This window comes from Sinohyriopsis cumingii, chromosome 3 (genome assembly GCF_028554795.1).
Source record: "Sinohyriopsis cumingii isolate HCF-2022 chromosome 3, ASM2855479v2, whole genome shotgun sequence".
NCBI classification, from domain to species: domain Eukaryota; kingdom Metazoa; phylum Mollusca; class Bivalvia; order Unionida; family Unionidae; genus Sinohyriopsis; species Sinohyriopsis cumingii.
In genome coordinates this window covers 48,447,296-48,471,701 of record NC_142963.1, presented here as the reverse complement: position 1 = coordinate 48,471,701, position 24,406 = coordinate 48,447,296, and the positions used below count along the sequence as shown (strand labels likewise).

General features: G+C 33.7%; 1 protein-coding gene across 1 annotated transcript in view; it reads left to right on the top strand.

Annotated features, from left to right (window-relative positions):
• Positions 1 to 9,875, top strand: part of LOC149802816 (poly(ADP-ribose) glycohydrolase-like) — a 277,168-nt gene extending 267,293 nt beyond the window's left edge. The window contains exon 25 of the mRNA XM_089952264.1: positions 490 to 9,875. Within this exon, the coding sequence (XP_089808390.1) occupies positions 490 to 580 (91 nt within the window). The 3' untranslated portion in view covers positions 581 to 9,875. The remainder of the gene's footprint in view (positions 1 to 489) is intronic.
• The last annotated feature ends 14,531 nt before the right edge of the window (positions 9,876 to 24,406 follow it).

Sequence of the window (24,406 nt, the reverse complement as noted above, 5' to 3'; positions counted from 1 at the left end):
TTAACTTTTCACTTTGTAACTTAGAGAATTATTTGTTGATTTTACAATACTTGTTGGTTTTGCTTTCTTTCTGTTATTTAGTTTAAGACCTATAGGAATTTAAGTTGAAAGTCACCATTCAAACTCAGTATTAAGCCTGAGGGCAAGAATATTCTATCTGTTGAGTACTAGATGAAATTGGAAGGATCTTACTGCAGTTCCTGCTAGAATTTAAAGAGATTTTGGAGCTCTTATGCATTGGTGGTCCTTTTTTTTTAACAAATACAGTTCATTGTTACTTTAACAAAGGCATTATTCTGTAATAATTTAGACAAGAAAGTTTCCACTCTCTCAATTTTATTGAAGTATAATTACAAGAATTAATGAAACATTAACAAAGCTTTTTTCTGCCTCTTCTTTGCATTTTTCTACACTCAAAACTTTCCTAGGTGCTTATTAATTGCCAAGTATAATGACTGTATCATCTTGTATTTAATTTTCTTTCTTCAGACGGAAAAAAAAATGGAGGGTAAAGCAGGGATTGGATGTGTCAGTGAGATGCACCTTTACCATGGAACAACACCAGACACAGTGGAACTGATTTGTGAAGAAAACTTTGACTTCCGCATTGGTGGTTCCCGAGCAGGAGCCCTATTTGGACAGGGCACTTACTTTGCTTTAGAAGCAAAAGTCTCAGATGTTTATGCCGATCCTGATGGAAATAACCACAAGTTTGTGTTTGTTGCCCAAGTATTGGTTGGCAAAACATGTTTAGGAAATGCAGAATATAAAAGGCCTCCATTATTGGATGGAGATGATAAAAGGAAAGGGACATATGACACCTGTGTTAATAATATTCACCATCCCTCTATCTTTTGTGTTTTTGATATAAATCAGTATTATCCTGAATATATTATCGAATATGAGAAATAAAATACCTCTATGATATAACATAGTGCAATAGTAAAGATGAAATAAATCAAGTTTCTGTCTCCAAGATATCATGGCTGTGATATAACTGTTGATATGAAACTGGATGGGTAAGTTTTGCACGTGTTGTACAATTACATCCTTTTGGATAACTCTGCTTCTGCCATCACAGAGGGGATGGTATAGAATTTCTCATCTCCATTCAACCATCTCTCTATCACATAATCTTGTAAACACATTTAGTCCTAGTTTTTGGTGGAATGCAATGAAACTTTGTAAATATTAAAATCATCACTTTGCTCTCACAATTTGTAAGAGTTATTGCCTTTTTTGACTTGGAGTTTAGTGTAGTATATGACACAATCTTGCAAATGCAACTAGTTTTAGTGTTTTCAGTGGATTTCCATGAAACTTGTTAAGATCTTGTGGCCATCAGTAGAAAATGTGCATTTGGACAGATTACTGTCCTCCTGCAATATGCCCTTTTTCATGCAGCAGCTGAATTCAGTATATGACAGATTCTTATAGTCCTGCAGTTTTGGGGGGATCACTGTGAAACTCTCAAACCCCTGACATGGTTGTGTTTCGAGAAACACTTTTTACTAATCTTTGTGGGAAAAAACCTGGTTCTTTATATGCCCCTAACATGTAGCATGTTTAAACACAATCCAGTTTACAGCTCATATAAAGCTGTCCAAGGGGCATCTTATATAACAATTAAAAGGCAACGAAGTCAGGTATAAACAACCACCATTTCACGTATTAATTGCCTGACAATAGCTAGGGTGGTCAGTTAAGTCCTTTGAAGACTGCTGTGGGTACTAATTTGCATAGGTAAAAGTTTAGAAAGTGCAACAACCCAATTCATTTTAAGTTATAGGTAAATCAAAAGAGATGCATATATTAGAACAAAAGTTATAACACATCATTGCCAATGTCTGTCAAAATTGGGGCACTGCCTGCATTTGACATATTCAGCACACTGAACTTAATATTCAGATTAGTTCTCTTTATTATTTGTTATCATGTTAAATGCCAACTGTTAACTGACACATACTTTTTAGGATGATTTTAGCCCTGAAATAGACTGACTGAAGGATAGTAATAATCAGACCTTTGTGTTTGAACAGTTGACTTGTGTTGTTGCCACATGAACTGGTCAGAGGCATTTATTACTGCTTTATTACCTGTAAAGCCCCCATTAAACATGAAAATATGATGTCCCCTCCCCCATTCCCCCAATGAAATAGTCTTAATTCAAGATGGGGACAACCCCAATTCGACATCTCCATTTCTTGAGATATTAAGACAGAAAGCCCTACCTTGCCTTGTGAAAGAGCTAAAAGACAATGACATTGTTTCCATCATGATGGATTCAAATGAGTTCGATCTCTTCTCCTACATTTGGATTTCCAGCTCCTTCCCACCTGTCAGGCCAAGTGTTTGAGGAGGAGGAAGTTTGAACATTTGATAAGGCAGTGAACGAAGTTTACTGCCACCATCCTCCAGACTTGTGCCCTTAGCCTTTTTGCACTGAAGACAAAATGATTTCTCCCATGAGACACCCCACACTATCATTGCCCATGCATACTCCATTCTTTTCTCAGATGCATGGCTGTAATGTCTGCATTGTTGTTGTCCAAGAGCATCTGCCATTGCTTTAGGGATTAACAAGCAACTTTTATATATCAGGTGTGTACATCTTCTTCATAGGTATTTGGAGTATGCCCCTGATCAAGGTTTTTCTCAGTTAAATTAAGCATGAAAAAGAGAGAAATAAGTTTTAGCATTTGGCTTTGCATTTTATCCTTTTTCTTCCCCTTCTCAGGATGTTAGTGATTAGGGAAAAACTAACTTGTGAAACAAATTCTTTGCATAATTGCTGCCTATGGACTTTCCCAGATTCATATTATTGTCCATTACCAATCATTGTAACTCACATTACCTTCATTGTGAATTTGGCTTTTTATTATGCTTGGTAAAGTAGGTTGCACACCACTTTTTATATCATAAGCAGGATAGTATCACATAATTAAAATTAATGCCCCCACCAACACCAAGAAAACTACATTTGAATTTTTAAAAATTAAATGTTAATGACAGGGTTCCCATGCTACCGGGAAATCAGGAAAAATTCGGGAGAAATGATAATTTTTCCCAACTGTGAAAAGTCCTTGAATTTAGCAAATATTGATAAAAGTCAGGGAAAAACCCGTGAATTTTCCGCCAGCACTTGACGGCCCAAACAATCACGTAATTGAGTCATAACTAAACTGATCGTGAGTTAAATTTATCGAGTTCTAACCAAAATATTTGGAGGGTGCAGTATGGATTATTTGGGTGCTTGCAATAAACATATGTGCTGAGTAAAACCAAATGCTCAGTGGATTAGATTCGTCTGGTAGACTTTTATCTTCAAAATCAGCTCGATATCAGTATCTTTTCTTACATGGAAGTATGAAAACCAGTCTAGCATCACAAGAGGCCAACATGGTGGTGGCAAAGCGTAGCCGCTTACTGGATGGCCTTGCAAACTTTAAACATTGTTAGATCGAGTGATGCATGCATGAAATTGATATGAAAATTACCTATTTTGTCAGAAATTGTGATTATTATAATCGTTATGTCTTTAATCTGCTGAAGGACAAAATAAAACTATGGTGTTGATGAGATGTGACCTGCATTGCAAGTTGCATGAGTACACAAATCTAACAACCCACATTTTCAAATGTTGTAGAGAAAAAAAAATATTTAAAAAATATTAAATGAAAGTTGTATCTGGTTGTAATAAAAATACAAAAATTAAAGAACACAAAATTTTCATATTTACTTATTCCGAGAACAACTTTTTTGTTGTATCATGCAACAACCATGTTGACATGTACTCTTTGCTTGCTTTTACAGAAAGTATCATACTTTTATTTAATATAATTCAATTTCTGTACAACGACATGAAAGAGGAGTTTGTTTGTTGTTGATATCACGTTACTATTGGACTTCCGATGTTGTCATTTGAGATTTGTGAAGTCATTTGACTAGTAATGCTAATGGCAAGTACAGGGTCAGGTTTCATCTATGCTGTAGTTTGTCAGCGGATTAAAGACATTATGATTATAATATTTGCCATTTCTGAGAAAAAAGATCATTTTCCTATCAATTTCATACATGTACAAGTCAATATAACATAAATTTAACTTTTATAGGCCTGCTGGTAAGCGACTACCATATCTTGCTACCGCACGGTGGCAGCAAATTCCAAATTTTTTATATGCAATTGCAGTGACCCCACACCCAAACGTCCATATATAAAAAATGGGGTGGGAATATTTGGAGGAAACTCAGATTAGAAAACAAACTGCTAGTCATTTTAAGCCAAATTTGTTGACCAAATTGTTGACTCTCAGAGCTGAAATGAGAAATTGTCATCCTTTAATTATATATTAAAAATTATAAGAGCCCCTTTATCAGTACAGGTTTGGAGACTGGTTTAACGAATTCCAATAAGACAAGTTGATTTTACAAAAAATCCAGTCCTTGTTTATACAACAGTATATAAATTTAAAAGTAATTTGTCAAAATTGAAATCAACCCTTTTTCAAATGTTTTTTAAATGATGGATTTTTAATCATATCGTCTTAACACATTAACTTCTGGTGACGAGTTTACGTGGAGGGAGGTAGTAGCCTACTACCAAGCACTGTAGCGTCAAGGTCATGTATGATACACTAAAGTGGGTGGTATTATAGAAAGGTAGACAGATGTAGCTCTACAATCATACCAGATAATCTGGAATTTCTAGTTGCACTACAAAATACAGAGGAAAAGCTGCATTTTTTGGACCCAATTTTTTCCACCCAAAGTTCGCCCATGGTTGGAATCCAATTTTGTGTCAGGATTTTAGACTTTTTGGTCTCAGATCTAAGGCAGACCAGTATGAACTGCAGACAGACAGATGAACCTTTGCAAAAAGTAGGATAAGATGGGCATTTGGAATAAAGAGTGGTCTCGATATGAAAAATATAACTCCACATTTTACCATTCTGCTCATGCATGAGCAAAATAGCCAATGAAAAACGATGTTTCTAACACAGCTAGGCATTAGGTTAATGGGAAATATCTTGGAAGTCAATGTATTAGGATGTATTCAGAAATAGCCTCCAAAATGTGTTTCCTACTCGCATTTCAGGTGTAAATGACAAAAATCTCCAGGGGTTAATGAATTAAAGCACAAAAGGACACAGTGACCTACATTTTGTAAATTACTGCATGGGTCGAGTTTTTGCAGATATCCTGATCCTGTATATTTACTGTTATACATTAAATCATAAAAAGTAGATTACTTTGACACATATTTTACACTTAACTTTCATTAGTTTTTTGTTTTAAGTTTATTTTTCAAACTCTGTTCATACTAGAATTATCAAGCTAGATGACCCCATATTGTGATACCTGAAATCATCAAACAAGGAAATGGATTGCATCACTTAACCATCATCACAAAAGGCAGTAACTGGCTTTTTGTACACTTCACTGACTGGCTAAATATTTATTTTTTATTTGTTAAATATTTTCTTTTAATGGTCGTGCTTGAATCATTCAATTAGATCATTGTATATAAGTATTAGTCGCACGCTCAAACAATGAAAGGTCACTGTGATGTACATTTCACATTTTATTTACTTTGTTTAGGTTTTATTTTTTGCTCATGACCACATGGTTTCTTGCATGCTATGTACATACTATCCTATCTAGAATCACAAACTTAATAATGTATCTTGAGAAATACCACACCCTTTGCAAAAATAAATATTTCATGCTTCAGTGACATTGTTGACATTTTGCATTTAAAAATCATTTATTGGTTTCTGTTTTTGTATGGATTATGAAACTTAATAATGAGATGCATCTAAGTTAGTACTACATCATTACAACCAAAGAAAGTCACTGTGCTTTGCACTTTTCTGACATAGTTTAAGTATCAGTGTTAAGTTTGGGACCACAGATTTTTCTTTGATAATGTTACAGGGATTTTCGTTTCTGTAGGCACAAGCTTGATTTTATGTTTTGATCTGGACTCAACTGCAAATGATGGGTTGAATGCAGACAACTAACAAGGATTGTTTAACTGATTGTTTGGAATATCAAACTGCAGATACAAAACTTAAGAACTTCATTTTAACCACTATTTTGTAATATTATATTTGTGAACTAATTGTGAGCATAAGTCAGGAAATATGAGAAACAAGTTTTATGCTGTACGTATGAAAACCATATTGCCAACTCAGTCCCCTATATTCTCTCAGACTTATAAATTTATTCAAGTCTGAATTTTTAATTGTAAAACTAAAATACATGTAAAACAAGTAAATGTGGACTGTATAAGTTTCACTATATGGTTTGCAAGGTGTTTTAGGTTTATGTTGAGAGGCAAGTTACATGACACTCACTAATTTGGTTATTTCTGTTGCACTATATACATCCTTACCTACGGTACATAGAATATTGCTGAGTGGTCTAAAGCGCTCACTGTTCCGGATCACTGCCATCTCACCTCTGTCTGCATGGGTTCGAGTCCAAGGCTCGGCCAGTGTGGATACGTGGGAAAGCCTGCCAGTAGCTTCTTGTGGGTTGGTGGTTCTTCCTGGGTTTTCCAGGGTTCTTACTCCACCTGTTATACTGGCTGCCATGTATAGCCTATCTTATGCTGAAAAATGGCATTAAACCATAGAACAACAAGAACAACAACATAGAATATCCATTCTAACGAGTGCCATTGGAAGTAGTTATGCATTGTTTATTGTGATAAGTAAACTGTATATTATAAACATGACCAAGTATACGAAAATATGAATTGTTTGCATACTTCTCGCATCAGGCTTCAGCTGTAGTAGCTAATTATTATAATTACTAATGTATGCACAATGGTTTTAATAGTTGCTGTCACTTCAGGCTTGCTCAAAACCTATGACAATTCATTTGATAAATTGTGTTCTGTCACTTAATGGTTACTCAAAACTATGACAATTCATTGGATAAATTGTGTGTGGTCACTTCAGGTTTACTCATAACTATGACAATTCATTGGATAAATTGTGACTGTCAGATCAGGGTTACTCAAAACCTATGGCAATTCATTGGATAAATTGTGTGCTGTCACATCTGGGTTACTCAAGACCTATGGCAATTCATTGGATAAATTGTGTGCTGTCACATCTGGCTTACTCAAGACCTATGACAATTCACTGGATAAATTGTGTGCTATCACTTCAGGGTTACTCAAAGCCTGTGAAATTCATTAGATAATTTTTGTGCTGTCACATCAGGGTGACTTAAAGTCCTGTGATATTCCTGGGGTAAATTGTATGCTGTCACTTCAGGGTTACTCAAAGCCTATGACAATTCATTGGGTAAATTGTATGCTGTCACTTCAGGGTTACTCAAAGCCTATGATATTTATTGGTAAATTGTATGCTGTCACTTCAGGGTTACTCAAAGCCTATGATATTTATTCGGTAAATTGTATGCTGTCACTTCAGGGTTACTCAAAGCCTATGATATTTATTTGGTAAATTGTGTGCTGTCACTTCAGGGTTACTCAAAGCCTATGACAATTCATTGGGTAAATTGTATGCTGTCACTTCAGGGCTACTAAAAGCCTATGACATTCATTGAATAAATTTTGTATGTACATATCTGTTTATGCATATAGTTTAATGGTATAACAATTCTGACTCATAGAGGGCCTATCAAAAGTTAAGTTTTTTGCCAGTGTAAAGAAAAAAATGTATACATAATAATGAGGAAATGATCCAGCATTTGTTAACAGGATCATTTTAGTCTGAATTTTATTTTCTTTGTGAAAATTAACTTTTTGCAATGGCTACTTGAGACTACAACAAGCATCATAGTGGTCAGCTGTGTAATCATTGACTACACTCAGGTTTTACCTACTCACAAAAAGACATCTTGTTTGCCTTCTTACACTGTATACTTACTATAAGATTGTTCAGAGTCATAGAGGTGCCATATAATAGGGTAAATAGCAAGCAGTATTATGTAATAAATTTTTTTTCCCAAAAAATGTATAAACCATATTTTGATCCAGTATATTTTATGTGAACTCATAGTGTAATTGATTTGTACTAAGCCAAGAACTGAAAGTATGTGGAATATGAAAATTCAGTCAGTAAAGTAAGATTCCAGACCAGACTTGTTTTGTATGAAGTACTGTGTTGTACTGAGGTACTTTACAGTGAGGGGGCTGCATTTGCTTTATTTTCGATACTGATTTTTGCAATTGTAACTTTTGCAAGATCTATTTGTGTAATGTTTACTGTTATTCAGGTTTATACTACATTCATTCTTACACTTGTACTGATATTCTCATTATTTACTCTTTATCTTGCTTGGAACAAAAGTCCATGTAAAGTTGTCAGCATGAATTGAATCCTCTTCAAAATGGATATATCTTCGGCTGGAATCAGTAGAATTCAGTTGCATTTATTTTTGTCAATTGTACATTATGATCAAATGTCAGTTGTACATCATGATCAAATGTCAACTGTACATCATGATCAAATGTCAATTGGACAGCAAGATCAAATGTCAATTGGAGAGCAAGATCAAATGTCAGTTGGACATCATGATCAAATGTCAGTTGGACACCATGATCAAATGTCAGTTGGACATCATGATCAAATGTCAATAGGACATCATGATCAAATGTCAGTTGGACATCGTGATCAAATGTCAATTGTACATCATGATCAAATGTCAATTGGAGAGCAAGATCAAATGTCAGTTGTACATCATGATCAAATGTCAATTGGACATTATGATCAAATGTCAATTGGATATCATGATCAAATGTCAGTTGGACATCATGATCAAATGTCAATTGGACATCATGATCAAATGTCAGTTGGACATCATGATCAAATATAAATTGGACAGCAAGATCAAATGTCAATTGTACATCATGATCAAATGTAAACTGGATAGCAAGATCAAATGTCAGTTGTACATCATGATCAAATGTAAACTGGATAGCAAGATCAAATGTCAATTGTACATCATGATCAAAAGTAATTGTACAGCAAGATCAAATGCCATGCACTTAGTACATTGGCCCCTCACTATGTTGCCACTCCGTATAAAGAAGCCATACTTCCAATGTAAGTGTATGATCATGGCTCCCTTTAACTGGTTAACACTTTGTTCTGTTTTTCTACTTCATGTTTGATTTTAGTATTTGAATCATCACAAAAAAGAAATCTTATAGTTTGATCCTGGTGTTATGAGGTTTGACATCTGTGGCTTTAAATAGTATGTTAAAAGTTTTTGTTTCAAGTCGAATTTAATATTTTATTAACCACTTGTACCGATTTTCATTAAGATTGCTCTGTTGAGACAGCATGCAAATGTTTGTGTTACAGGTTATGTTTATTGCTTGTAGTATTTTAGTTGTACTTCTCATTGTTTAAAAACACATTCCTTTTTCACTGCACTGGTACTTTGGTAGTTTCCATCAGAAAGGAATATATGGATATTGCCAAATGCTCTTCTTGCTATGAATTGAATGATATCATTACCATAGCAAGTTTTAATTTTCATGACAAAACAATTCAGAACATTATTATTACTTTTAAGCATTGTATGTGTCACAAATTAACTTTTAATATTATAAATATAGTTATATTTATGATCCTTTAATCACATGTTCGACGTGTGTCACATATGACAACAAGTTGGCCAAATGGGATATTGTGAAAGATATTCAAGTATTTTCCAATACCCCTGTATACAAAGGTACAAAATTGACACAACTCTGTTCCTAACCATATTCGGTACTTTTTGACCCAATTGTATTAATTGGTTTTGCATTTTATGGGGAAAAGCTTTAGGTTACAGTTTCTTTATAAAGCTTTGTTTCTGGTTCATAAGAATAAATAATGTTTTCATTTTCACTTATTTGTGTAATTATCATGTGCTTGACCTTGAACAACTATACCCAGATTTTGACATTTTGCAATTTTAAAGAATCCTACAGCAGTATGGTATGTTTTTGACATAGTTATTTGTATGTTTGCTTTTTTGTGTTTTCTATATTTTTGCCTTACAATTCATTTCCCTTGAAATTAATGTACATAAATTAATTTATTAATTACCAAAAATTATATCTTTACAAAAGGTATATATATATATATATATATATATATATATATATATATATATATATATATATATATATATATATATATAAAAGTTTTCTGTGAAATTGTTTATTTAATGTCTGTTCTTTGACATAACAGTGTCTACATGAGGAACAATATTATCACTAAATAATATATTTAAAAACAGCTATATTACATACAAATTCAAAAAATGATAATGCTGTAACTGACAAACTACTGAAAATTATGATTTTCAACAGTTTAATGCAGTCAGAAAGAGGTAACATATTTATGTTTTTTCATATAGCCATACCTGCCAATCCTGTACACTTGCCTTTCAGAATATCTTTGAAGGTCAGAAAGCTGAACTGTGTTTTGTATTTTAGGCAAATAGGTAACAATCTGCATCTTAACTAGTGAAGAAAGCAACTTTATTATATGCTCATTTTTTTCCCCGTAACTTTACATTGTCTGAATCGTTTAGTATTCCCTGATACTGTACACGCGTGACAATACACATATAGCATTCATGTGAATAAAGGAACTACTTTCTATTGTAAACAAACAATGACACAGACACCAGCACTTTTGATTGGTAAACAAATCATATACACTCACGTAAGAGGCTCCTTACATTGTGGTTATTTAAATTTGTTTCTGAATGAACTAAAACATGTTTCGTGCACTGCAAAAAAAATAAGCCCCAGCTGTTTTGGCACATTCTGCATTGATACAATGTTACGGATTTAGGCTAGCTACATTATATAAAAGACGGACGATTATGTCCTTACAAATAGCATACAAGTGACAAGGAATATACTGTATTCTTTATCTGGTGATAAGAATCGCAAAATAAAATATCCTTACAGTTTAACATCCTGAATTTCCTCAAAATGTTTTTTTCTTAATTCTGCAAATCCGAATTACATGAGCCATGTCATAGGTTTTCAGTCTGGATTACACATTTCGAAAGTGTGCTGTAATTTTGATAAGTGCAATTGCATCCTCCTTACTGCACTCAAAATGAAATACACATTAAATTCCATAGCGTCTTTTTGAAAATTGCAATTGAAAGACTTCATATTTTCCCACGTTATGATTTCAAACATTCAATGACAGAAACAGAAACACATTTGCAGATGTAAACACGCTTCTCCCGCACCACTTCAATCTGATGTATTTCATGTATAATTTGCACAGATGAATCCAGTCCAAAATCACAAATCTTCATCGAATCGAAACAAAATACCAAAATATATTCACTCCAATCAAATGGAAAAGTCGTTGCAATGCACATTCATTCACAATATGACTGCAAATTTCGATTTTAACTTGACATGCCATTTGCTTTCGAAAGTTATGTCGAGCGCGCAACTAAGTTCAAATTTATTTGTCGGAGCTATATGCGAATTAATAATGATGTCATTTTGTAATGTCAAATCTGCGCTTGTGTATTTAGTTTGGAATACGGCATTCATTCATTTACGTTGTTTCTTGTGTATTTTGTTTATATAATTAAACCTTAGTTAGAATAAAAAAATGAGCATATAATAAAAAGATTACTGCATTTGTATGGAAAAATATGAACTCGTTTTGTCAGAAGGATATACTGCACTCACAAGTTCATGCAGTATTCATTCCGAAAACTCGTTCCTATTTTCCCATACAAATGCAGTAACCTATAAGTATGTTGGTAAAATTCGCATATTACACACATATATGCTGAAAGTGCAGTCGTGTTGAGGAGAAACATTCTACTACTCAGAGAGGTGTACATGTCATTATGCAGCATCATCTATATGCTGGAAATCTGACAATAAGATTTGACATACATTTCTTATTAAAACTTGTTCCCGTCCAAACTAATTTTTAACTTTTGTGATGACAGTATGTTGTTTCACTTAAAGATTTGTCACGATGTCTAGTTAATCCTAAATAGGAACCAGCTTTAAATATTTCTTAATGATACTTCTGAACATATGGTCATAATGATATAGGGTTTTGCACTAAAAGGCCTGAATGAAAACTTACCAATCAGACGTAATATGGCTGTAGCCATGTTAAAAATCTTATAGATGCTTGGTCTGATAGGCATGGGGTTTTCACTGAAAGACTTTTTATGATATATTTATCTAGTTGGTTCTTTAAAAAAATGGTGCAGATCAGAGCTACAGTATGATAGTCATGGGGGCTATACAGAAAATCTTATTACTAGACCTCCAGTGTGATAGTCATGGGGGCTATACAGAAAATCTTATTACTAGAGCTCCAGTATGATAGTCATGGGGGCTATACAGAAAATCTTATTACTAGACCTCCAGTGTGATAGTCATGGGGGCTATACAGAAAATCTTATTACTAGACCTCCAGTGTGATAGTCATGGGGGGCTATACAGAAAATCTTATTACTAGACCTCCAGTATGATAGTCATGGGGGGCTATACAGAAAATCTTATTACTAGACCTCCAGTGTGATAGTCATGGGGGCTATACAGAAAATCTTATTACTAGACCTCCAGTGTGATAGTCATGGGGGGCTATACAGAAAATCTTATTACTAGACCTCCAGTATGATATTCATGGGGGCTGTACAGAAAATCTTATTACTAGACCTCCAGTATGATAGTCATGGGGGCTATACAGAAAATCTTATTACTAGACCTCCAGTGTGATAGTCATGGGGGCTATACAGAAAATCTTATTACTAGACCTCCAGTATGATAGTCATGGGGGCTGTACAGAAAATCTTATTACTAGACCTCCAGTATGATAGTCATGGGGGCTATACAGAAAATCTTATTACTAGATCTCCAGTGTGATAGTCAGGGGGGGCTATACAGAAAATCTTATTACTAGACCTCCAGTATGATAGTCATGGGGGCTATACAGAAAATCTTATTACTAGACCTCCAGTATGATATTCATGGGGGCTATACAGAAAATCTTATTACTAGACCTCCAGTATGATAGTCATGGGGGCTATACAGAAAATCTTATTACTAGACCTCCAGTATGATAGTCATGGGGGCTGTACAGAAAATCTTATTACTAGATCTCCAGTGTGATAGTCATGGGGGGCTATACAGAAAATCTTATTACTAGACCTCCAGTGTGATATTCATGGGGGCTATACAGAAAATCTTATTACTAGACCTCCAGTATGATAGTCATGGGGGCTATACAGAAAATCTTATTACTAGACCTCCAGTATGATAGTCATGGGGGCTATACAGAAAATCTTATTACTAGACCTCCAGTGTGATAGTCATGGGGGCTATACAGAAAATCTTATTACTAGAGCTCCAGTGTGATAGTCATGGGGGCTATACAGAAAATCTTATTACTAGACCTCCAGTGTGATAGTCATGGGGGCTATACAGAAAATCTTATTACTAGACCTCCAGTATGATAGCCATGGGGGCTATACAGAAAATCCTATTACTAGACCTCCAGTTTGATAGTCATGGGGGCTATACAGAAAATCTTATTACTAGACCTCCAGTGTGATAGTCATGGGGGCTATACAGAAAATCTTATTACTAGACCTCCAGTATGATAGTCATGGGGGCTATACAGAAAATCTTATTACTAGACCTCCAGTGTGATAGTCATGGGGGCTATACAGAAAATCTTATTACTAGACCTCCAGTATGATAGTCATGGGGGCTATACAGAAAATCTTATTACTAGACCTCCAGTATGATAGTCATGGGGGCTGTACAGAAAATCTTATTACTAGACCTCCAGTATGATAGTCATGGGGGCTATACAGAAAATCTTATTACTAGACCTCCAGTATGATAGCCATGGGGGCTATACAGAAAATCCTATTACTAGACCTCCAGTTTGATAGTCATGGGGGCTGTACAGAAAATCTTATTACTAGACCTCCAGTGTGATAGTCATGGGGGGCTATACAGAAAATCTTATTACTAGACCTCCAGTATGATAGTCATGGGGGCTATACAGAAAATCTTATTACTAGACTTCCAGTGTGATAGTCATGGGGGGCTATACAGAAAATCTTATTACTAGACCTCCAGTGTGATAGTCATGGGGGGCTATACAGAAAATCTTATTACTAGACCTCCAGTATGATAGCCATGGGGGCTATACAGAAAATCTTATTACTAGACCTCCAGTGTGATAGTCATGGGGGCTATACAGAAAATCTTATTACTAGACCTCCAGTATGATAGCCATGGGGGCTATACAGAAAATCTTATTACTAGACCTCCAGTGTGATAGTCATGGGGGCTATACAGAAAATCTTATTACTAGACTTCCAGTGTGATAGTCATGGGGGGCTATACAGAAAATCTTATTACTAGACCTCCAGTATGATAGTCATGGGGGCTATACAGAAAATCTTATTACTAGACCTCCAGTATGATAGCCATGGGGGCTATACAGAAAATCTTATTACTAGACCTCCAGTGTGATAGTCATGGGGGCTATACAGAAAATCTTATTACTAGACCTCCAGTATGATAGTCATGGGGACTATACAGAAAATCTTATTACTAGACCTCCAGTATGATAGTCATGGGGGCTATACAGAAAATCTTATTACTAGACTTCCAGTGTGATAGTCATGGGGGGCTATACAGAAAATCTTATTACTAGACCTCCAGTGTGATAGGCATGGGGGGCTATACAGAAAATCTTATTACTAGACCTCCAGTATGATAGTCATGGGGGCTATACAGAAAATCTTATTACTAGACCTCCAGTATGATAGTCATGGGGGCTATACAGAAAATCTTATTACTAGACCTCCAGTATGATAGTCATGGGGGCTATACAGAAAATCTTATTACTAGACTTCCAGTGTGATAGTCATGGGGGGCTATACAGAAAATCTTATTACTAGACCTCCAGTGTGATAGTCATGGGGGGCTATACAGAAAATCTTATTACTAGACCTCCAGTGTGATAGTCATGGGGGGCTATACAGAAAATCTTATTACTAGACCTCCAGTGTGATAGTCATGGGGGGCTATACAGAAAATCTTATTACTAGACCTCCAGTATGATAGTCATGGGGGCTGTACAGAAAATCTTATTACTAGACCTCCAGTGTGATAGTCATGGGGGCTATACAGAAAATCTTATTACTAGACCTCCAGTATGATAGTCATGGGGGCTGTACAGAAAATCTTATTACTAGATCTCCAGTTTGAGTCATGGGGGCTATACAGAAAATCTTATTACTAGACCTCCAGTATGATAGTCATGGGGGGCTATACAGAAAATCTTATTACTAGACCTCCAGTGTGATAGTCATGGGGGCTATACAGAAAATCTTATTACTAGACCTCCAGTGTGATAGTCATGGGGGCTATACAGAAAATCTTATTACTAGAGCTCCAGTATGATAGTCATGGGGGCTATACAGAAAATCTTATTACTAGACCTCCAGTATGATAGTCATGGGGGCTGTACAGAAAATCTTATTACTAGATCTCCAGTTTGAGTCATGGGGGCTATACAGAAAATCTTATTACTAGACCTCCAGTATGATAGTCATGGGGGGCTATACAGAAAATCTTATTACTAGACCTCCAGTGTGATAGTCATGGGGGCTATACAGAAAATCTTATTACTAGACCTCCAGTGTGATAGTCATGGGGGGCTATACAGAAAATCTTATTACTAGACCTCCAGTATGATAGTCATGGGGGGCTATACAGAAAATCTTATTACTAGACCTCCAGTATGATAGTCATGGGGGCTGTACAGAAAATCTTATTACTAGACCTCCAGTGTGATAGTCATGGGGGCTATACAGAAAATCTTATTACTAGACCTCCAGTATGATAGTCATGGGGGCTGTACAGAAAATCTTATTACTAGATCTCCAGTTTGAGTCATGGGGGCTATACAGAAAATCTTATTACTAGACCTCCAGTATGATAGTCATGGGGGCTATACAGAAAATCTTATTACTAGACCTCCAGTGTGATAGTCATGGGGGCTATACAGAAAATCTTATTACTAGACCTCCAGTATGATAGCCATGGGGGCTATACAGAAAATCTTATTACTAGACCTCCAGTATGATAGTCATGGGGGCTGTACAGAAAATATTATTACTAGATCTCCAGTTTGATAGTCATGGGGGCTATACAGAAAATCTTATTACTAGATCTCTTTAAAGGCTGGTCAAATTGTCAAGTGATTTTCACATCTCACTATATGCAATTTGTGAAAAATGAAAATTATGCCAGTGTGACCTCCCAGTACAGACTCATGTTAGTATCCCATCCACAAAAGTAGTGGTACTATTATTAGTTGTACTTTGTATGGAGTTTAGACTATGCATCAGAGGTTGAATTTAAGAAACAGTTCCATTGGGTAATGAGTACCACAAAGTTGGCTCAGGTTTGTGATGTTCCATTGTCATGCTTAGTACAGAATATCTCTCTATCTCTCTATCTGTCTGTCTATCTATCTCTCTATCTCTCTATCTCTCTATCTATCTTTATCTATCTATCTATCTATGTATCTATCCCTACGTAAGCACACAATACTTGAAATACCATCTGAAAACACCATTTCTAAAGATAGAAGAGTCATACAAACTCATGGGCATGTGTCCCGCATTCTAAGCGAATTAAATATGATTACACATAGTTTCAGAAGTGTGTCTTTTAAATACTTTCCTATGTGGAACATACAAGGACTTGATTCCACTAATAAATCAGGTACTTTATACTAGATACATATATGATTTAAGGTACTGAATGTAATGTAAGGTTGTAGGTACAGTATTCAGGTCAGGTTTTTGTATACTCCCATCCATCTATCCAATTTTTACTTGTTTCCAAAATAGTCATACTGCTGATAAAAAACAGGAGGGAAAAGATGGAAAAAAATGTTTTCAAGAAGGTTGCAATTTCAGTCATAATTGATATCAGGGTCAGCTGTATATTCATGTAATACCATCTACATTTGCATAGTAATTTTTTTAAAACATAAAGTCGGTTTAAGTATAACTGTTGAGGAGAACTAATATAAGTAAGATTTTCAAGATGATCAAGATGGCAAGAGGTTGGATCAGGACCATCTTCATGCAGAACCAACAAAAAATAATTGTCAATTTTTCATTAAGATCCAGCTGAAACAAACCAATAGTGCAGGAAAGCAAGTAAAAAAGAAGGTTTTTATCATGGATTATCTACATATCATAAGAAGTCTACTAGAAAAACACTAGCATCAATACAATGGACAACAGGAATTTTATGATGGCAGCCTTGGAAAATATGTTTGAGGTCTGAGCAGCACCATTTTCATTATAGACCATTCATAAAAAGCTTTTGATTAATTAAAGTTCCACGTTAGCATGACCACTGTTTGTTTAGAATAAGGGATTAAAAAAAATATTCAGGATAGCTGCTAGTTTCAACAATATCAGATTGGCACTATCTTCATCAAGGACACAGGAACTAACATTCAAATAGGGATAGCGATAACAAGATTTTTTTTTTCAAGATGGTCACCTAGGCTGAGGACTGACATGTTGGGTGTCTGAGGAGCATAATTATCATTACAGCTAAGTAGGCATCTGGATGCAAAGTTTCATGGCTAACTTCATTTCAAGCAGTTTAGGAGTAATAGTGATAACAAGCTGCTAATAACCGACAATGTATGTTGAATGATAGAGACTCGATGGTGTATGCAGGACAGTGGCACAATTAAAGTTGGAGTGCAACCAGTAAGGGTCAGGGCGATGTGATCTAAGTTCTGGTGTAATGTGTGACCTTGACCCAAAAAGCCAAAAGAGGAAAGCTAGAACATCGCAGAAAAAATTGTTTTAGTTTCATAATGATTCATCTAATAGAAGAAATAAATCCATCAAGAGGCTTATGAAATATAAGAAAATGAATTGAAACCCCCCCCAAAAAAAGAACTCAACATTAACAGATTTTCTATGACTGTGACTTTGACCCCAAGATCAAAGGTGTGAGACCATATGTTCATAATATTATAATAATTCATCCAAAGTATAAATAAAATTGCAGTTCTTTATATTGACGTTTTTAGAAATTTACTTAAAACTGACATGATTTAGCCAGTAGTGTGCTGATGTTAAACCCTCACACACACCCACAAAGACACACACACACACACACACACACACACACATGAACTTAATAACTAATGGACTGGATATTCATCAAAGATGTAGAAAAAAGAAAGGACAAGGGAAGTCAGTTGAGTGATGATTAACATTAGTTCCCCACATTGTGTAATGTTTAATTATAAAGCATTCTGCCAGCTTATGAGAGGTCTTTCTAACAATGTAATGGAGCATATGCCATGATGTACATGGAGCATATGCCATGATGTACATAGAGCATATGCCATGATAAAATTCAAAGGTCAAGAGAAGCAACAAAACTAACCTTTATTAATATCCTCAAGAACAATGGGGGGAAATCAAATATCTGTCGAATAAGTTTTATATATTTTTTGAGGCTTTTCATCTAGTAATTGAAACAAATTCTTTTTTTTTTCTTTAAAGTTTGTCAGAGTAAACAAAAATCTAAAAAATAATTAACAAGATATTGAAGCTGATGCAGATTTAAGCAGGAAATGATCTATCTGGTTCTTTAATTATTGAATATACAAGTATTTTTACATTTTGAAACTAAGAGTACCTGCTTTTAATGTATTTCAATTTCATCACTGTCCAGTGATCACATGTTTGGGAAATAATGTCAGGCAAGTGTAAGGGGAATTTCTGAAACCCTCTAAGACATGTATCTAAAGAATTCTTTATTTTTTTTTAATTAGCATGCAGATTTTCATTATAGCACTCCATCCAACACTAAGTTGGTCTGAAAAGACAAAGTGTGTCCCTTTAACATTAAACATAATCACCATTTTTCCTGATCAGTTCATCATTAACATTTTCTTTAGAGTAGCCATTACAGTAATCTAAAGAGAAATGTCATTAGCCATAATAGTTATCATCATAAGCATTACTATATTATACTATTACTATCTATAGGTACATGTATATAATTATGAGGGCTCACCCTATGCCCCTGTCATCTCTATATCCTTCAGTCTATCTATTCATCCATCCATCTATCCATCCATCCACCATACTTCATTCGTTCCATTTGACCAGTGAGGAAGCTGTTTATAAGTCTATCGTTTTGATGTGGTGAAATATATCTTCAGAATATTGGTGGGTTGTAAAGCATATACTTGTTTTGACTCGTACTATAGGATGTTTCTCAAGGTCAGCTTGTGTCCAGTAAAGATTTGCTTTTTAAACCTTTATTTTTTAAGGTAACTTCCTAAAAGTGATTGAACAGTTCAGGAAGAATGTCATCTTTAAAGCCCAGGAAAAGCCAGAGATTTACTCGTATGACTGGTTTGAGTCTGGAGAATCACAAGGCAATGGTGAGTTGAAGTTCCACAAGGAGCCCGAGAGTGTGGCCTCATGTAGTAGTTTATGAAGTCAAACGGTTACTGTATATGTCTTTTTCTCTCTTTTGGCATGGCAGTATGCATTACTTCAGTAAATGCAGCTTTGAACAGGTTTCTGAGAGCTACCTTGCGATGGACTAGAGATCCATCCCAGGTGTATATTTGTTCTCATTCACTACTAGAAATTATTCAAGGGTGTTAGGATTAGGCCTGGGCACATCAGTGTCAGATAAGAAATTATGTCAGGAACAATATTAATAAAACTGGGAACATTTTTGGGATATTTATGATTGGGACATTGACGCATTATCAGCTCTTGAGCAAAGAAGTTGAATCTGGATGTCAGTTTCACTAGATCTGCCATATATACTCACTTATAAGTCAGGGAATGAACCAGGGAGAATGAGGTATTTTTTGTCTTTTTCTCTTATTTAATTAGTTGCTTTCATCAGTTAATTCCACAGGTATTGTAAAGATCTGTATTCCTTGTTGCTGTATCTATGTTTTAGTACTATTTGAAAACACACGAGTTTAAACACACTGTGGTAAGAGTTATGGTCATCTGTTCACAGCTGTTGTATTATTTGTATAAATAAATTTACTGTGTGAGCATCATCATATCTAACTGTACAATTTACAGACAGGCCAAGTAAATGTTATCATATAGTTAACGTTTTAATTCATATGCCACAATACAAACAGACTGCATGTAAACCTTAAGTAACACCATAATGTTTATGGTGATCTAATTTTTAAAATTCCTTTGTCATGATATTTAGTCTTTTATGTTACTTATGTGATCTTGAATTTACATTGCAGTATTAAAATAATCTGCAGACAACTACTTTTATTGAAATGAGTCACCATATGATCATTTTGAATCATCTTGCATGATGTGGCAATATCTAGTTGTATGTAAATATCCTCTACTCAGGAAATACAAAACCCACACATGTGATATGCACTCATATCCACCCATATTGCCTGCTTATAATTTTTTTTTTGCTTGTATAATTTTATTGAAGTTCAAGTGTGGTCTGTGGGCAATATGGCACATGAATTGCAAAGTTAACTAAAATATAACATTACTTATCCTGTTATTAAATAGTGAAGTTAGCAAAGATAACATTAATATAGATAAAAAACATAAATGTTAACTTGAACCAAAAAAAGCGATAATTTTGGATCCCTCTAGATAGTTGCAGTGTTGGCAGAAAAGGATCTGTCTTCAATGTAGCGTGCTGGACCCCTTAGGGGAAACTTGTCATGGTGCATTTCACTGTATCACATGGATAAATTCCATTAGCCCCCAAGATTAAGAACAAACCAATGATGGTGATTAATTTTTACGTGAGAATATGGTGGCATTTCCAAATAATCAGTACGTTTATTTTTCATGGGTCTGTGTAATGAAAAATAAATGTAGAAACATTTTTACTTGATACATTCATATGTACATATCCTTTTAATATAAATGCAGAGTAGAACTGTAATCTTTGTACCTGGTAATAAATGCATCTAATTATGTAAATTTAATATAACTGGAAATACATGAATTGACATTTCACCTGCCATTACAATGCTGCTTTTATGCATTGATAAATTATGAGAGAATTGTAGCCATTATTAGGTTAAATTGATTTTTCAGATTAATGTGAATGAACATCCCATTGATCTTATTACCATAAAAATATATATATATATATATATATATATATATATATATATATATATATATATATATATATATATATATATATATATACAGTGGAGCCTCATTAATCCGGACTCCAGAAACCTCGCTATCCGGACATAATTCAACGGGAATGGAATTCCTAAATGTTAATTTGCTTCGTTAATCAAGAAATCCGTGTTCCGATCCGGAAATCAAAATTGGGGACCAAAGTGTAAAATTACACTAAAACTTGTATCAATAATCCGGAAATAATCTGTCCAAAAATAAGAAAATTCGAAAAATCGTATGTGAAAATACAGTCAGAAGAATAATACATAAAACACAGTAGTGAAGCCCTTGAGAATCTATGGCTACTATCAATAACTAAGTAGCGTGACCATATTGTAACCAGCGATTGTATAAACAATGTCTGTTTTAGCTAGTCGCCGACGGGGGTGTTAATAAATAAACACACTGGGATCAAATCGTCCACGCTTTTTGACATAACATATGGTAAATAAATTAAAAGTGTCATTAAGCCTCTTTGTTGTTTACCAATTGTATGTAACAATCACAGTTTATTGTTTGCTGTGCAAATACAGTTGACATTTTTAAGCTGATGTAAGAATCCAGGCAAACAAAGGTTACAGACTTCTTCAGGAAATTGACATAATAAATGTATGTACAGTACATACATGTACATGAACATAGTGTGATGTGTTCGATGTGTTAATTGTCTAAACTTCTATTTACTGTATATGTACATACAAGCACATGTTATAATAATGTGAAATAAACACAAATTAATAGATGTATTCATTAATTTATTTCAACCATTATTGAATATACAGTACATTACATTTAAAGCTAGTATATGCATGTACATATATACGGTGTGGTGATATCATAAAATAAAAAATGTGCATGATTCAATTATCCGGAAAACTCGTTAATCCGGACATATTTGCTGGGAACGAATGTGTCCGGATTAACGAGGCTCCACTGTGTGTATATATATATATATATATATATATATATATATATATATATATATATATATATATATATATATATATATATATATATATATATATATATGTATGTATGCATTCATGACTCTATATATATATATATATATATATAGATATATATATATATATATATATATATATATATATATATATATATATATATATATATATATATATAAATAAACAATACCAACACGTAGAATGTGTTACTGATTTCAATTTATTGCTTCATCTGACTGAGTTCAAATAGAATTCAATATCATCATTGCTTACATCAACAAATATATTCTGTTTTTAAGTGATCAATGATATAAACAATGACATAAACAAGATGGCATCATAGCTTACATTTTTAACCTAACTGTTTTATTCTTTTACGAATAATTGACATGGAGATATATGTATGCATATACAGCACAGATTAATGATATTTTAATACATGTACATAAAAATACATAAAACTGGATCCTAAAGATACATTTATCTCTACTGATAACTATCTCTAAAATTTCTGAATAAATGGAGATAAACAGTTTTATTAATATTTTTATTATGTATAATGCACATTAAAAAAAATATTTAAAAAAATTTAAATTTAAAAAAAAAACAAAATAAAAAATAATATATGATTTCTTGATATATTATTGACAAATGTTAAATTCATCAGAACTCAATTTATATAATGAAAAATTATGTTGTGTATAATACTTATAATCAAGTATTTTATAAATAATTAATCATAATATATTAGGAATTAATTTAAAAATGCACATTCAATTTTAAAGAATTAGTAAACTTATTTTAAAGAAATTATTTTATGCTTTCACTAGCTAAGTTTTTCTGTAAATTAGAATAATATAAAAATATTCTTAACTAATTGTAAACGGGGGACATAATTAAAACAAATGATTAATGAATTCATATAGGGTTTTGGAATTTAGATCTTTCGGATATACCATATTAGGACGGTGAATCCAGTAGATTTCCTTCAGCAGACATTCCATCTATGAATCAGCTTTAACAATAGGTTGAAAGGAGAAATCTTTCAAAGTATGGGAACTCAACTTGTTAAAATGTGTGGCAACATGAGATGAGAATGATTGAGTGATATAATTTTTTATGTCTGATTTATGTTGGTTTATACATTTAGATATTTGTTGACTGGTTTGTCCAATATATTGGATGCCACATTATTTGCAAGTGATCAAATAAATAACATTTGATCTAGGTCTATTATATTTAGAATTAATTAGGAAATCTTTAAGATTTTTCGTCCTTTTATAAGCAAGTGTGGGTTTGCTTTTGTGTAGTGATTTAACACTTGCTTTACATGAAAGTTTTAATAAATCCCAATATTTATTGATTATCTTACCAATATTAGGCAAACTTGGATTATATTCAATAACAAAAGGAATATCTTCTTTTCTATTTTTGATTTTACATTGTAAGTTATGTAAGAGACGATATTTTTTGGGAAAGCAGTATTAATGATGTCAATAGGGTAGTTTCTATTTAAAAAATGCTGACCTAACTCTATCAAAGATTATTTAAAAACAGAGTCATCTGAAATAATTCTTCTATATCTATTTGCTTGACTACTGGTATATGGTATCCCGTTTTTACATGATTTAGGATGGCATGAAGAAAATTCAGCATACTGTTATTTAAAAATAATTGTGTTTTTAACATGAACCATGGTTGTGATGTCATTATTTTCATTTTTCACGACCTCTACATTCCAAAATGATACTTTAGTTTTAGACACATTGAATGTAAATTTTGTTGTTGGATGTAATTTGTTTAAACTGTCTATAAAATAATAAATGTCTTCTAATGAATAACTCCAAATCATAAAGATATCGTCTACAAATCTGAACCAAACATCTGGTTTTAAGAGACATTTATTTAGAAAATCATTTTCTAATTTCCCCATAAATAAAGATGCACAAGAAGGTGCCATAAGCCTACCCATTGCAGTTCCCATTTTTTGGGAGATAGTTTCTATTACCAAATTGAGAAAAAGTTATTTCAGAGCACAAGTTTTATCAAATCACAAATATGTTCTTTTGATAGTTTACATGTATATTTGTTTTATTCAAGATACTATTTACACGCTTCGATACCATCGTTGTGTGGTATATTCGGGTAGAGTGAAACCACATCAAGTGTAACTA